Source organism: Stegostoma tigrinum, chromosome 5 (assembly GCF_030684315.1).
Source record: "Stegostoma tigrinum isolate sSteTig4 chromosome 5, sSteTig4.hap1, whole genome shotgun sequence".
Taxonomy (NCBI): Eukaryota; Metazoa; Chordata; class Chondrichthyes; order Orectolobiformes; family Stegostomatidae; genus Stegostoma; species Stegostoma tigrinum.
In genome coordinates, this window is record NC_081358.1 from 1,636,068 (window position 1) to 1,650,733 (window position 14,666).

The 14,666-nt window shown below is 42.3% G+C and overlaps 1 protein-coding gene across 1 annotated transcript in view; it reads right to left on the bottom strand.

Moving 5' to 3' along the window:
- LOC125451616 (septin-7) overlaps nucleotides 1–6,934 on the bottom strand; it is a 122,350-nt gene extending 115,416 nt beyond the window's left edge. Inside the window, exon 1 of the mRNA XM_059646311.1 lies at nucleotides 6,908–6,934. Within this exon, the coding sequence (XP_059502294.1) occupies nucleotides 6,908–6,934 (27 nt within the window). The remainder of the gene's footprint in view (nucleotides 1–6,907) is intronic.
- Between the last annotated feature and the right edge of the window lie 7,732 nt (nucleotides 6,935–14,666).

Below are 14,666 nucleotides of genomic sequence, written 5' to 3' on the forward strand. Positions count from 1 at the left end.
TTCTGGTTGTTGTACTGCATTGTTTGACTAGGCTCAGTAACATTTTGAGTTTTGCCCTTGGTCTTCTTATTACAAATCTTAAGTATTTTTGTTGCTTAATTTGAGATGACATCATTACCACTAACACTTCACCTGTTGTAACACAATGTCTAACACAGGACAGTCTGGGCAGTTCTCTCCAGCATAGACAGCAAGGGTGACCAGACAGACAATACAGCATCCATCTGTACAATATACTGAAAATGTATGTTTGCAGAAGTATTTCCACATTAGGAGACTATAACATGCATAATAAATGAGATTGAGCATCATAAACACAAAAGTGAATTTAGGGTTAATGTTACTTACCCAAAGTGAGTTTGTGAAATTAACAACCACAGGGAATGGCTGACATGAATTATCCAAACATATTTAAGATCAAGCTGGATAAATGCAAGGGAGCCAGAGTAGAAGGGTATCCTGATAGGATGAGAACAATGTGGAGGAGGCTTATTTGCACCATACATGTGTGTCAATGCCAATAGGTTAAATGCCCTCTTTGTGCACTGTAAAGACTGAGACTTAGAAACATACAATATAGGAGCAGGTGGGTGTTATTTGGCCCTTCGGCCCTTCAAGCCTACTCCGTCATTCTTCACGATCATGCCCAATCTTGCTTTCTCCTCATAACCTTTGACCCATTCGCCCCAAGTGCTATATCGAGGTGCCTTCTGAATGCATTCAATGCTTTTGCATCAACTATTCCCAGTGGTAATGAGTTCCACAGGCTCACTATCATGCTGGTGAAGAAGTGTCTCCTCATCTCCGTCCTCGATCGTCTACACAGAATCCTCATGCTGTGGCCCCTGGTTCTGAACACAACCACCGTCAGGAACAATCTCCCTGCATCCACTCTGTCTAGTCCTGTTAGAATTTTATAAATCTCTATGCGATCTCCCCTCTCCGTTTTGTCTGAACTCTAGCGAAAACAATCCGAATCAAGTAAATCTCTCCTCATACATCAGTGCCATGATTCCTGGAATCAGCCTGATAAACCTTTGCTGCCCTCCCTCCACAGCAAGAGCATCCTTCCCCAGAAAAGAATATCAAAATTGCACACAATATTCCCGGTGTGATGTCACCAAGGCCCTGTACAACTGCAACAACATATCCCTGCTCCCGTACTCCAAACTTCTAGCAGTGAAGGCCAACATACCATTTGCCTCCTTTACTACTGCTGCACCTGCATGGTTACTCTGTGACTGGTGCACAAAGATGTCCAGGTCCTGCTGCACACTTCCTTCTCCCAATTTATACTATACAATACTAGTGAGAATAAAAATAAGATTTTTTTGAAGTCATGAGAATGTTTTTTGACATGCAGACTCACAAGTAATATACTGAAGAAGTGAGGTAGTGTCACTCAAAGTCAAGCTATGCATAGTGGTTTCTCTACAGAAAAGCTAAGATTAAATAGTTCACTAAAACCTATTGTGCATTCAAACAGACTCTTTAAAGACAAAAATGTCTCAATACTTGTCATCCCTGCTAAAACTGACTATTTAAAGGCTACCAAAAGCATTTCCCATAATACCCGCATCCAAAAGACTAGTGATAGAAAAGCTGAAGAAGTGGTAAAGCTAAGTATGTGATACACAGACATGCTCATTTAAATATAATTCAATGGCTATAAAGAGAACTGTTCTTTCAAAACTTCACATTTAATTTAGATTATCTATTTAAGCATTTGCGTATCTTTCATAGATTGGCACTGCATGTGTCAGAATTTTGTGCAGTAGAAACTAGTCTTTCAGCATTAAAACATATTAAAATAGTCAACTTCTATGGTCAGAAATTTCCTGTAAGATGGTCCTAAACATGCTCTGACGTCACGTAATCCATACTCAATAATCTGGCTCTACTGCACCAGCTAGGCCAACAGTTGTGTATAAAATAATTGGCTTAAATGACCTTGTCATGATTGGAAAGCTAGGGCTCTTTTCTGATTGCTATTCAATGGCTACTGCCGTCCTTGATGATAGCGTGCGCAAATGCAAGATTAGGCTCAAGGACTGAGTGAAACCAGTTTCCCAACTCAGTTTCTAGCACACATTAACACAGGGCACAAAATGTCCACAATTCAGCACAATGAAGTGATATTCAGTTGCTCTAAGTTTAGCTAGAATAGAAGCAATTGTCACATTGATGCTGCACTCCAACTTTAAGTCTTAAAACAAAAGGTGGAGCATAGCACATTCATTCTACATCAACAGGAAACATTATATCGACACTGTCTGCTTCCTGCAGAAATTCGCTTGACTACAAAATTCACGATAAATTATAAACATGCTGCAGGACAATGTCTGACAATTCTGCCAATTGAATATTCTTTAAAGTAGCCATCTTTAGGAAGAGTGGCTGCCAATATAGTGTTACGTTTCTAGTAATTCAGTCCCCACCTCTATCTCTGCTTGACATTGGTTTCTATGGAGACTATCAAGATTCCAACTTAATTTCAGCAGGAAATATCACTTACCAGAGTAAAAACAAATTAAACAAAATACATTGTACCTAATTGTAACTTCTTAGAGTATCCAAAAGATCTGCTACCCAACCATTCTGACCACCTTTGCGCCCCCACCACACTGCGCAACAAAATTCAAAAGCTTTCAGAATTTCACAGTGAATTCAAATTACTGCTACTCATCCAAGAGGCAGACCTCACTCCTTGAGCTGCCATTCTCCTCTTAGGGGATCATGTGCCATTTTCTTTCCTTTGCATTTCGGGATTAAACCAATACTGAATGTGATGCAAAGTCAAACAAACACTCTTCTGGTCACTCTGAATATACAACAGATTTGTTTTCAAAAACTGTACCGAATGGCACAATCTATTTTCATTTAAATCCAGTCTCAAACTAGTTTGCAGTCTTATGGGACTAATGAGAAAACTAACAAGATTACAAGTGAACTCATCCAAAATGAAACAGCATGGAAAATCAAATCTAGATTTGTTTAATTCCAGTGCTCACTCTTTATTCATTCACAGGATGAGGGTGTTGCTGGCTAGGCAGCATTTCTTGCCCATTCCTAACTGCCCAGAGGACAGTTAAAAATCAACCATATTGCTGTGGGTCTGGAGTCACATGCAGACCAAACCAGACCAGATAAGGCTGGCAGCTTCCTTCCCTAAAGGGCATTGGTGAACCAAATGGGTTTTTCCCAACAATCAACAATAGATTCATGGTTATTGCAAAATTCTTAATTTCAGATATTTATTGAATGCAAATTCCATCATCTGCTGAGGTGGGATTCGAACTCAGGTCCCCAGAACATTATCTGGGTCCAGGGATCGAGAGTCCAGTGATAACACCACTAGGCCATTCCCACCCCCTCATTACATCATAATGCCCTGTATCCCATTGTCATTTTGATGGCAGCTTGATCACATGACATTCCGACATTCTTACGGTTTGTTCTTCTCTCACAATGGGACCGAAGGGTTTGAGTTATGAGGAGAGGCTGGAACTTCTTTCACTGAGGCATAATAGAGATGAAGGGTGACCTTACAGAGGTTCATGAAATCATGAGGGGCACAGAGAAAGTAAATAGAAAACATCTTTTCCCGAGAGTAGGGGAGCTCAAAAATAGAGGGCATAATTTAAAAGGTGAGAGGAAAAAAATTTTAAAAGGGACCTGAAGGGCAACTTTTTCCACAGAAAGGGTGGCTCGTGTCTGGAATAAACTACCAGAGGAAGTGGTCAATGCAAGTCCAGTTACAACATTTAAAAGACATCTGGTTAGTAGGTGGATAGGAACGGTTTAGAGGGATATGGGCCAAATGGAAATTGTTTAATTTGGGAAACTTGGCCAGCACAAACAAGTTGGACCGAAGGGTCTGTTTCCATGCTGTTTGATTCCATGACTATGCGATATACTTCGGCAGGCTTACCGAAGATAAGCAATAATTATTCAAACCCTTCATTAACCAATCTGGAAGAATGTCAAACTATCACCAACAGAAGAAAATATTTCATCTACCAGCCTGCTTATTCTTCCAAAATTACAAACAAATACTGGTTGGCTTTGATAATTCAAGGTGACCCCAATCAAAACAAAAATCCTGTCAATGGAAAGTTTGCGCTACATTTCAGATAATCAATCCTAGTTGTGATTCAAAGAGACTATTGATCATCTTTTGCTGTACTAGCTAGTCATTTCCAGCTTACAGAAAACAAGCTCCTATATGGCTTGTGATGAAAAGTATTTCGAACAAAAGCCATTCTACGATTCCATGCTCAACTCACAACCCACCAATCAAAACAACTTGCATTTATATATAGTGTCTTTAATGTTAACCACTCAATTCTAAACTGTATTTTCTTGGTTTAATTAGAGTAAATAGCTCTCCTTGTATGTTACTTACCAAGTTTGCATACAAACATAAAGACTAAATTGACTTTCAATCCAAATTTGCTATCAATGCTCTACTTTAGAAATCGAAGTTGTGGGTTTGAGGCCTACTCTCTGATGTATCCCATAAAAGCAGCTAACCAAACAAAGCCGGTATTATTAATTACAGGTAATGTGTTACTACATAAAATATATGACAAAACCACAGAAATATGCTAAACCAAAAAATATAGATAACTGATGTGGGGCAGAAATCAAAATGTTACTAAACATATGCCTAAATGTTGAACACATCTGTGAACAACTTGAACTAGCATCACATTCTTTTTAATTCAGTTGAAATATATTTTAAAAATGCACCTGAATCTAAGTTAGGCACAGCCAGCTGCTGGTTTCTTTTCTCAACATACATTACCCACTTCTGCAAACAGCCTTCAAATTGATTCTACAGCTTGCCCCAAAATTAATCAAAATTGAAAGATTTCCAGATGCTGTAAATAAGAAACAATAACAGAAGTTGCTGGAAATGCTCAGCAGGTCTGGCAGCATCTGCTAAGAGAAAAAGAAGAGTTAATGCTTTGAGTCCAGTGACCCGAGTTCTCAGGAAGGGTCACCAGTCTCAAAATGTTAACTCTGACTTGTTTCTTCATGGATGCTGCCAGACCTCCTGAGCTTTTCCAGCAACTTCTGTTTTTGTTCTTAAAATTAATTAAATTGTTCATGCTTTTTGATGATTATCTTAAAAAAAACTAAAATGGAAATCACTTCAGTGCATGCCACATAAACCAATTTAACATGACATGAGGAAAAAACTATTTTGCAACCTTCCTGGTACAGTACAACTGCTACTTCACAAATTAGCCAATATTAAAATCCTTCCTTTCCAAATATATTATTCTGATAGAAAACAGCAAAAAAGGCTTTAAAAAACCAACAAAATGTTGATTCACTGAATATTAAAACCAGGGTTATGAAAGCTACATTTTATGATTTTAATATGAATAATCAATAACAACCTGCACTTAGACTAGAATGGTATTGCGAAATAAAACTGTACAAAACTGATTTACTTAACAGGCCATCTGCATTTCTATCAAGTGCAGATTACAAAATGAAGATATTCATAACATTCCACTCAAGCCAGAAAAACAGCAAAGCAACTACATTAACGAAGTAAGAGATTGCTTTCAGAGATAGGTGAACAAAAGGAAGTCATGTGGCTAGTCTCAAAGACATTTAGCTGAGGTTTCAGAACTCTGCAACTCTCTGCTTCTAAAGCAGCCTGTATTTACAGTGTACATTAACTGAGGGGGATAATAAGGAATAGTTTGAAATACATTTTGTAGAACGAAGCATTATGAATTCCCAATTCAAATCAAATAAGCTTTCTGCATTCAATTTAATCAGAAGCAAATGAATGCCAAAGTACAATTTATTTCTCATTTAAAGAAACAAATTTCCCAAAATTGCCAGAAGAAATTTTAAGGAGACAAGGCACGTTCATAAAGCTGTGGAATAAACAATCCTTGGTTTTACAAATGGAAGCAAGAGAGCTTTATAAATCCAGCCTTAGCATAAGCATTGAGTTATGTTTGAGGTTATCAAACATTAGGAAGGATATCAAGGGCATGCAGTCTTTCTCGAGAGATACGAAGACTTGCACCACAGAAACTAGAAAAACTGGACTGCTCTTCATCATGACCAGATTAAAGGGAAATCTAAGATAAAAGTTCAAAATTATTAAAGATTTTGATAGATTCAATAAAGAAAGTTATTTCCACTGACTGAAAGATTGGCCACCAGTCGACAATGATGTAAGAAATTGGCCAAAGAGCTTGAAATGGGATGAGAACTTTTATGTGGCAAGCAATAAGTAATGTGGAACAGAGTGCATGAAAAGACAGAAAATGTTGAAACCAAATTAATACTATATTTCCAAATGGAATCGGAAAAAATGCTTGAAAAAGAAATATTTGCAGGGTGAGGAGGAAGGAGCAACGTGAAGACAGATTAATTTCACAGGTCTTTCCAACATACAGAAAAGCACAAAAGTCAAATGGCCTCTTCGTGTCCTGTCAAATACAATGACTGAAGTCAATGGTAACCCTAGCAAATTTCAGCCCCTTTTAGAAATTACAAGTGGTGAGAACAAAAAATCCTATTCAGTCTTAGATGCAGAATTTGTTAATACTGAAGATGCTTTGTCGTGCATAAATGACAGATCTCCACCCAGCCATTAAGACCGTAGACATTCTGCTACGTGACTAATTCAGTAACATTTTCCAAGGATTAGAATTTTGTGTATCAGAAAAGTAGCCTATTCAGAACATCTTTTTGTAATACTTTGCAAACATCCATGGGAAACTTCAGATCTCTTTGGATTCTGGAAAACGCTTTGATATCATTTTTGAGAGAACTTGGCAAAATATGCAAGGGTTATTTATTAAGGAGTCAGCGCAAACACAATAGGTCAAGTAGCCTCCTTTCATGTCAAGTATTCTCTCTAATCACTAACCTGGCCCAATAGTTGCTGTATTACCATGTTTCACTGCAGACATACTTGCGTACTGTTCCACAGAGGGGGAAAAGCTCTTAAACACGGGCCCAGGGATGGAGGTCAGGGTGGGTCCTGGACCCGATTCTCAAATGTTAAAGGAAAAGTCAGGAACAGTCGATCCCACTCGGCCATAAGCCGATGCAATCGACAGCCAGAGTTTCCCTCTCCGCCGCAGTCCCCACTTCGCAAACCTCCCCTCCCCCAGCTTGTCGCTCACAGCCCCCACCCAGCCCGACAGGCCAGGCTCGGGCCCGACCCGTCCTCGGAACGCAAGCTGTTCAAAGCAAAGAGGAAACGCCCTGGCCCCGGTCAGGCTCCCGTTTCCCTTCGAGCAGGTCGGATATCACTGCCGAGGCAGGGCAAGAGGGGAAACGAGAACCGAGCACGGGCCGGGCCGGGCCAGACCAGCCGCCTCCCTCTCTCACCGACATCCGCCTCGCCACTGCTCGCACAAAAGAAACTAGCCGCCACCCCGACAGCCAGCCTCCAACCTCGGGGAGCTACTCGCCTCGCTAGCCCCAAGATCCTGGCTGCAGCTGTAGCTCAGCTCGGCCGCCGCGCCCGCCCGCTCGCTCGCTCGCTCACTCACCCATGCCGGCTGCTGAAGCCCTGTCACAGCCCGACATTGTGCTCTACATCCCCACCCGACCGGACCGCCTGCTCACAAACCCTCGCGAGAACTCCCGCGAGGCCGCCGCAAAGTAATCTGGGTATTGGAGTTGCCGCCGGCAAAGCCGCGTGATTTCACGGGCCAACGGACTACAATTCCCAGCAGCAAGAAGGCTGACGTTTCGGCCCTAGACCTTCCAGAAGCAGGGTCTAGGCCCGAAACGTCAGCCTTTTTGCTCCTCTGATGCTGCTTGGCCTGCTGTGTTCATCCAGATCTGCAATTTGTTAATCTCGGATTCTCCAGCATCGGCAGTTCCTACTGTCTCGGACTACAATTCCCGACGGCCTTAGCGCCCAGCAGTTGCTGCGCGCCAAATTCCGACATGGCGTAGTTTTCTCGAGTGTTCATGGCGGTGATGGAAAGTGTTCAGTTTTATTTTGTGTTCCGCGCTATGGTTGGTGAAAGAAGAAAGAATTAATATGTATTGCTGCTGTTTCGTCCCTCCCCTCCTTTGCTGTTTCACAAGAAATCAGGTCTAATAATTAGGAGAGACACAATTCATCTACTATATCTTGGTTGTGAGAGAAGTTTGCTTTTTTATAACAACTTATTTGTACACAGCCGGTTCCTACGAACAATAATGTGATAATGAAAACGGTGGAAGGATTAATATCAAGAGGGCTCGAAAGAATTTCCGTTCTTCTAAATTGTGCCAGAGAGAGGAGCAATAAACAACTGCACCTCCCAGTCGCAAACCATTTCCACTCCCCCTCCCATTCTCTAGATGACATGTCCATCATGGGCCTCCTGCAGTGCCACAATGATGCCACCCGAAGGTTGCAGGAACAGCAACTCATATTCCGCTTGGGAACCCTGCAGCCCAATGGTACCAATGTGGACTTCACCAGTTTCAAAATCTCCCCTTCCCCCACTGCATCCCAAAACCAGCCCAGTTCGTCCCCTCCGCCCACTGCACCACACAACCAGCCCAGCTCTTCCCCTCCATGCACTGCATCCCAAAACCAGCCCAGTTCGTCCCCGCCTCCCTAAAGTGTTCTTCCTCTCACCTGTCCCCTCCTCCCACCTCAAGCCCCACCCCCATTCCCTACCTACTAACATAATCCCACCTCCTTGACCAGTCTGTCCTCCCTGGACTGACCAACTCCGACCCTAACTCCCCACCTACACTCACCTTTACTGGCTCCATCCCCGCCTCTTTGACCTGTCTGTCTCCTCTCCACCTATCTTCTCCTCTATCCAACTTCTATCCACCTCCTCCTCTTCCCCGATTTATTTCAGAGCAGTCTTCCCCTCCCCATTTCTGAAGAAGTGTCTAGGCCCGAAACGTCAGCTTTCCTGCTCCCCTGATGCTGCTTGGCCTGCTGTGTTCATCCAGCTCTACACCTTGTCGTCTTCTAAATTGTGCAATAGGATCTTTTTAGTCAATCTGAGAGGCCCTTAGTTAAATGTTTTATCTCAAATGCAGTGTTGTCAACAGTGTGGCGCTCCCTCTTTACTGTACACGACTGGAGTGGAAAGGCTGGACTTACTGTGTTAGCAGTTTCTTTTTTAAGTGAGTTCTGCAGACAGGCACATTCCATGGTCAAGGACACCATATTGAGGAATGCACTAAAGATTGGTACAGCTGGGCCAAAGACATTACTGGGGAAAGTCCATTATCTAAGGCCTTTCAGGCACAGTGCAGTGAGGTCTTGATGACCGATTTAAGACCGGGAGACGACAAGCTGTACCTAAACGAGTGAGCGCAAGGAGGGCCTTGTACGCCCAAAACTGTGTGTGACGGAGATAAAATGTGAAAGAGTGTGGTATCAGCTGCTGATACAGCATACGCAGTGGAGATGACAGTGGGCTTGCACAAGAAATGCAGCAGTGGCAGGAGATGAAAACTGGCTCTAAAAAGCCGTTTCAACTTATTTCAACCTGGTTAGAGCAGAAGTGCCATACAGTGGTAAATGAATAGTCAGTACCTTTTGTGTTTCTTGATTGACAAAATGATTTAAATGTGGAGAAAATATTGAAAAGTACTATTGAAAAGTACAATTAAGCAATTCACTTTTAAAATATTAGGCATTCAAATTAATCAAATAGAATAGAGATAGCAAGGCAGACAATATGGCGTAGTTGTAGTTTGGGAGCTGCTGCGATCCATGATGAATTCGTATACAGTAAATTTTGGCTGCTCAAGGGACATTAGCTCTGTGCTGGTGAGCCGGGCATAACTGCAGACATTATAACACAACAAGACAGAGGTATCTGGACACTGTTTCAGTAGGCAGTCATACCTCTTAAAATAAATCCATCAAATTTGGCCCATGGTCAGCAACAAGAGGGTATGATTATAAGTGAGATGGGTGTAGAGATCCAGAATTTGGTTTTGAGGGAGTCTCAATGTGCCAATGTCCAGTAGGTGCAAGATGCCTTCTTGCAGTTTGGACGAGGGTTCAGGCTGAAGGGAGGATGAGCGTGTTGTAGAGCACTATTCAAGGGTGGGAGGTTGGAGGAGAGACAAGAAATGTAGTTGCCAGGGTTGGAGCTATAGACAGAGAGGCTGAATAGGCTGCGGCTATTTTCCTTGAAGTTTCGGAGGCTGAGGGGTGACCTTGTAGAAGTTTATAAAATCATGAGGGACATGGAGTGGGTGAATACTTATGGTCTTGTCCTCAGGCTAGGGGAGTGTGAAACTAAAGGACATAGGTTTAATGTGAGAGGGAAAAGATTTACAAGGGAAATAAGGGGCAACTTTTTCTCACAGAGATGGTGCATGTATGAAATGAGCTAACAGAGAAAGTAATGGAGGCTGGTACAATTATAACATTTAAAAGGCATCTGGATCGGCATGTGAAATAGGAAGGGTTTAAAGAGATATGGGCCAAATGCTGGCAAATGGGATTAGATTAATTTACGATGTCTGGTCAGCATGGATGAGTTGGACTGAAGGGTCTGTTTCCATGCTGCACATCTCCATGACTTTGAGAAGGGCATTACAATTGTCATGTGTAATTTTAATGTTTATATTGACTGGGCAATTCAGAGTGGTAAGGGTGACATAAAAAACAAATTTGTAGAACCCATCCAGGATTGTGTCTCAGCAGTGTACTGAAAAACCCACCTTGGAACAATTTCTTTTTTTTCGTATAGTAGTATGTAATGGGGTAAGATAATGAAGAGATCTTGTATCAACCATCCTGACTTGGAAGTATATTGCTGTTCTTAAGGATCACTGTATCAAAATCCTGGAACACCTTCCCTAACAACAGTATTGTGGGAAAATCAATAGTACGTGGACTACAGAGTTTCAAGGAGGCAGTTCATCACACCTGCTGAAGGGTAACTAGGGATGGACAACAAATGCTGGCCCAAATACTGACATCTCCACATCACATGAATGAATTTTGTGAGCACAAAAGCTGACGTTTCGGGCCTAGACCCTTCATCAGAGAGGGGGATGGGGAGAGGGAACTGGAATAAATAGGGAGAGAGGGGAGGCGGACCGAAGATGGAGAGTAAAGAAGGTAGGTGGAGAGAGTGTAGGTGGGGAGGTAGGGAGGGGATAGGTCAGTCCAGGGAAGACGGACAGGTCAAGGAGGTGGGATGAGGTTAGTAGGTAGATGGGGGTGCGGCTTGGGGTGGGAGGAAGGGATGGGTGAGAGGAAGAACCGGTTAGGGAGGCTTCCAACCTGTCTCTGCCTCCCTAACCGTTCTTCCTCTCACCCATCCCTTCCTCCCACCCCAAGCCACACCCCCATCTACCTACTAACCTCATCCCACCTCCTTGATCTGTCCGTTTTCCCTGGACTGACCTATCCCCTCCCCACCTATACTCTCTCCACCTATCTTCTTTACTCTCCATCTTCGGTCTGCCTCCCCCTCTCTCCCTATTTATTCCAGTTCCCTCTCCCCATCCCCCTCTCTGATGAAGGGTCTAGGCCTGAAACATCAGCTTTTGTGCTCCTGAGATGCTGCTTGGCCTGCTGTGTTCATCCAGCCTCACATTTTATCTTGGAATTCTCCAGCATCTGCAGTTCCCATTATCTCTCACATGAATGAATTTTTTTCTTTTACATTCAAAGATCCTCTGGGATAGCACTCACAACATGGTAAGATTTCAAATTCAGTTTGAGGGAGAGCAGTTCAGCCTCAAACAAGCATCTTCAACTTAAATGAGGGTAATTACAGAATGAAGAAAGAGTTGCCTATCGCAAGCTGAGAAAATAGACTCAAGGGGAAGTCAGCTGATGAGCAGCAGCAGACATTTCAGCAAATATTTTGTGATGCACAGCAAAAGATTATCCTAGTGAAAAGGAACGTGGTGAGAAGGACGAACCACCCACGGTGAACACAGTGGTCAAGGAGAATAACCAATCAAAAAACTAAGGTAGACATTGCAAGCTAGTGTTAGGCCAAAGAATTGGGAAATTTTGAAGAACAAGATCCCATGGACCTGATGGAATACAGCTGAGCATATTGCTATTCTAGCAAGTAGCTACAGATATAATGAATGCACTTGTAGTAACCTTCTAGTATTCTTCAGATTCTGGAAACCTCCCAGAGGATTCGAAACTGCTAATGAAACACTTTCACTTAAAAACTGAAGGAGACAAAAACACATAATTATAGGCCAGAGATCTTAACGTGTTATTGGGGTATTGTTGTGGTATAATATAAAGGATACCATAGCAGAGCATGTAGAAATATGGTCAAGCTGTATTGGGGCCACAAGTAATTTTAATATACATTAATGATTTGGATAAGGACAGTTAATGTACAATAGCTAAGTTTTTTGATGGCACAAAAATAGATGCTGTTGAATCACGTCTTGCAGCTTATACCAGTCTCAGTTTAAAGGAGGAATCAGCTTGAACTCTTAGTTTTCATCAGGCCTCTATTTTTAATCAGTTCCTCTATCACCAATAATCTAATGAATGTGCTGCGTCGGATTCTTGTTTTTGATGATATCTTCAAATTGGAAATCCAATACTCGTCAGTAAACATTTCCACACAGATGGATTCCCTCTTTTTTAATGCCATTATATTTATTGTCATTTGAATTTTCAAATCTGCAGCAAGAATGATTGTCTTTCGGTCTGAGGCAAATTATGTTTCAGATGTTATTACTCCGAAATTCTCCTGGCGTATTTATTTATTAAGGAAATCAGTAGTATTTACATTCCACAAAATGGTCTTACCAATGCCCTGCAAAACCTCCCTACTTTTGTATTCATTTCCCTTGTGAAACAAAGATAACATTCTATTAGCTTTTTTTAATATCTTACTGGACCTGCATACAAATCTTAGTGATTCAGTGGCACGAGGCCACCCAGATCCATAGCACACAGAGCTCTGCAATCTCTCACTGGTTTGACAGTTTGCTTCTTATTTACTTATTCATTAAGATGACAAATTAAAATTCTCCCACATTATAATTCATTTTCTATACTTCTGCCCATTTACTTAGCCTAGCTATATCCTCTGTAGGCTTCTCTTCACAGCTTGCTTTCCTGCCTATCTTTTGGTCATGAGCAAAATTCACAACCATCTCTTCAAAACTGAGGTCAGTGTGAATGGGGAGAGAACTCTGCTGATTGGAAACATATCTAACACATAGGAAGATGGATGTGGTTGTTGGAGGTCAGTCATCACAGCACCAGGATATCTGCAGGAGTTCTTCAGAATCAAGCGCTAGGCCCAACCATCTTTAGCTGAATCATCCAGCACATTCCCTCCATCTTTAGGTCAAAAGTGGGGATGACTGCACAACGTTCAGAACCATTCACAACCCCTCAGATACAAAGGGGTCCATAGCCAAATAGAGCAAGAACCTGGACTGCATCCAAGCTTGGCTCAAAAAGTAACATCTGCAGTGTATCTTATAGATGCGACACTGCTGCTACTGAGTGTCAGATGTGGCGGGAGTTGAAGTTTGTAATGTGCCAATCAAGCAGGCTGCCTTGTCCTGGATAGTGCCAAGCTTCTTCAGTGTTGTTGGGGCTGCATTCTCCAGGTAAGTGGGGAGTGATCCATTACTATCCTGACTTGGGCCCTGTCTGGTGGATAGGCTTTGAGGATTCACATTTGAATTACTCTCTGTGGTATTCCCAGCTTCTGACCTGCTCTTGAAACAACTGTATTTATATAGCAAGTTCAGTTCACTCTCTGATCAAAGGAGCCACCAGGATATTGATAGCATGAAATTCAGTGATGGTAACACCAATGAATGCAAGTGGCAATGGCTAGTCTGTCTCTTGTAGGTGGTCATTGACTGGCATTTATATCTCCAAAAAGAAACATTTTGTTCATGATATTTGGATGGAATTTTGAGATTTTTGTTCTGCAGCTCCATTTATTTGATGAAAACATTGCACTGCAGAAATTCACCACAGCTCCTTTGACAGGACCTTCCAAACCCCATGATCATGTTCATCCAAAAGGACAAGGACAGCAGATACGCAGGAACACCAGCACCTGCAAATTTTCTGTCAAGCTATTCACTTTAGCTGGGATATCAGTGTGCCTTCAGTGCCACTGGTTCAAAATCCCGGAAGTCCCTCCCCCCCAATAGCCTTGTGCTTGTTCAACACCACATGAACTGTGGCGATTCAAGAAGGTAGCTCACCACCATCACCATCCCAAGGGCAACTAGGGATGGGTAATAAATGCTGACCCATAGTGAATGAATAATAGTCATTTATATAAATTGTGAAAACGTAATAACTGTGGCACACTATTTCACTTTATGTTGTCAAGCTGACAATGACCCAATTGTATTTATTTTCTGTTTCATGTTAGCTAGCCAGTATTTTAATAGAATCTCCACAGTGTGAAAGCAGCCCATTCAGCCCCACAAGTCCACACTAACCCTCCGAAGAGCATCCTACCCAGACCCATCCTCCTACTCTATCCCTGCATTTCCCATGGCTAACATGCCCAACCTCTACATCCCTGAAAACTGTGGGTAATTTAGCATGGCCAGTATACTTAACCTGCACATCCTTGAACTGTGGGAGGGAGGAAATTGGAGCACCTGGAGAACGTGCAGACTCCATACAGTCGCCTGAGGTTGGATACTAACTGCTGAGTCACTGTGCT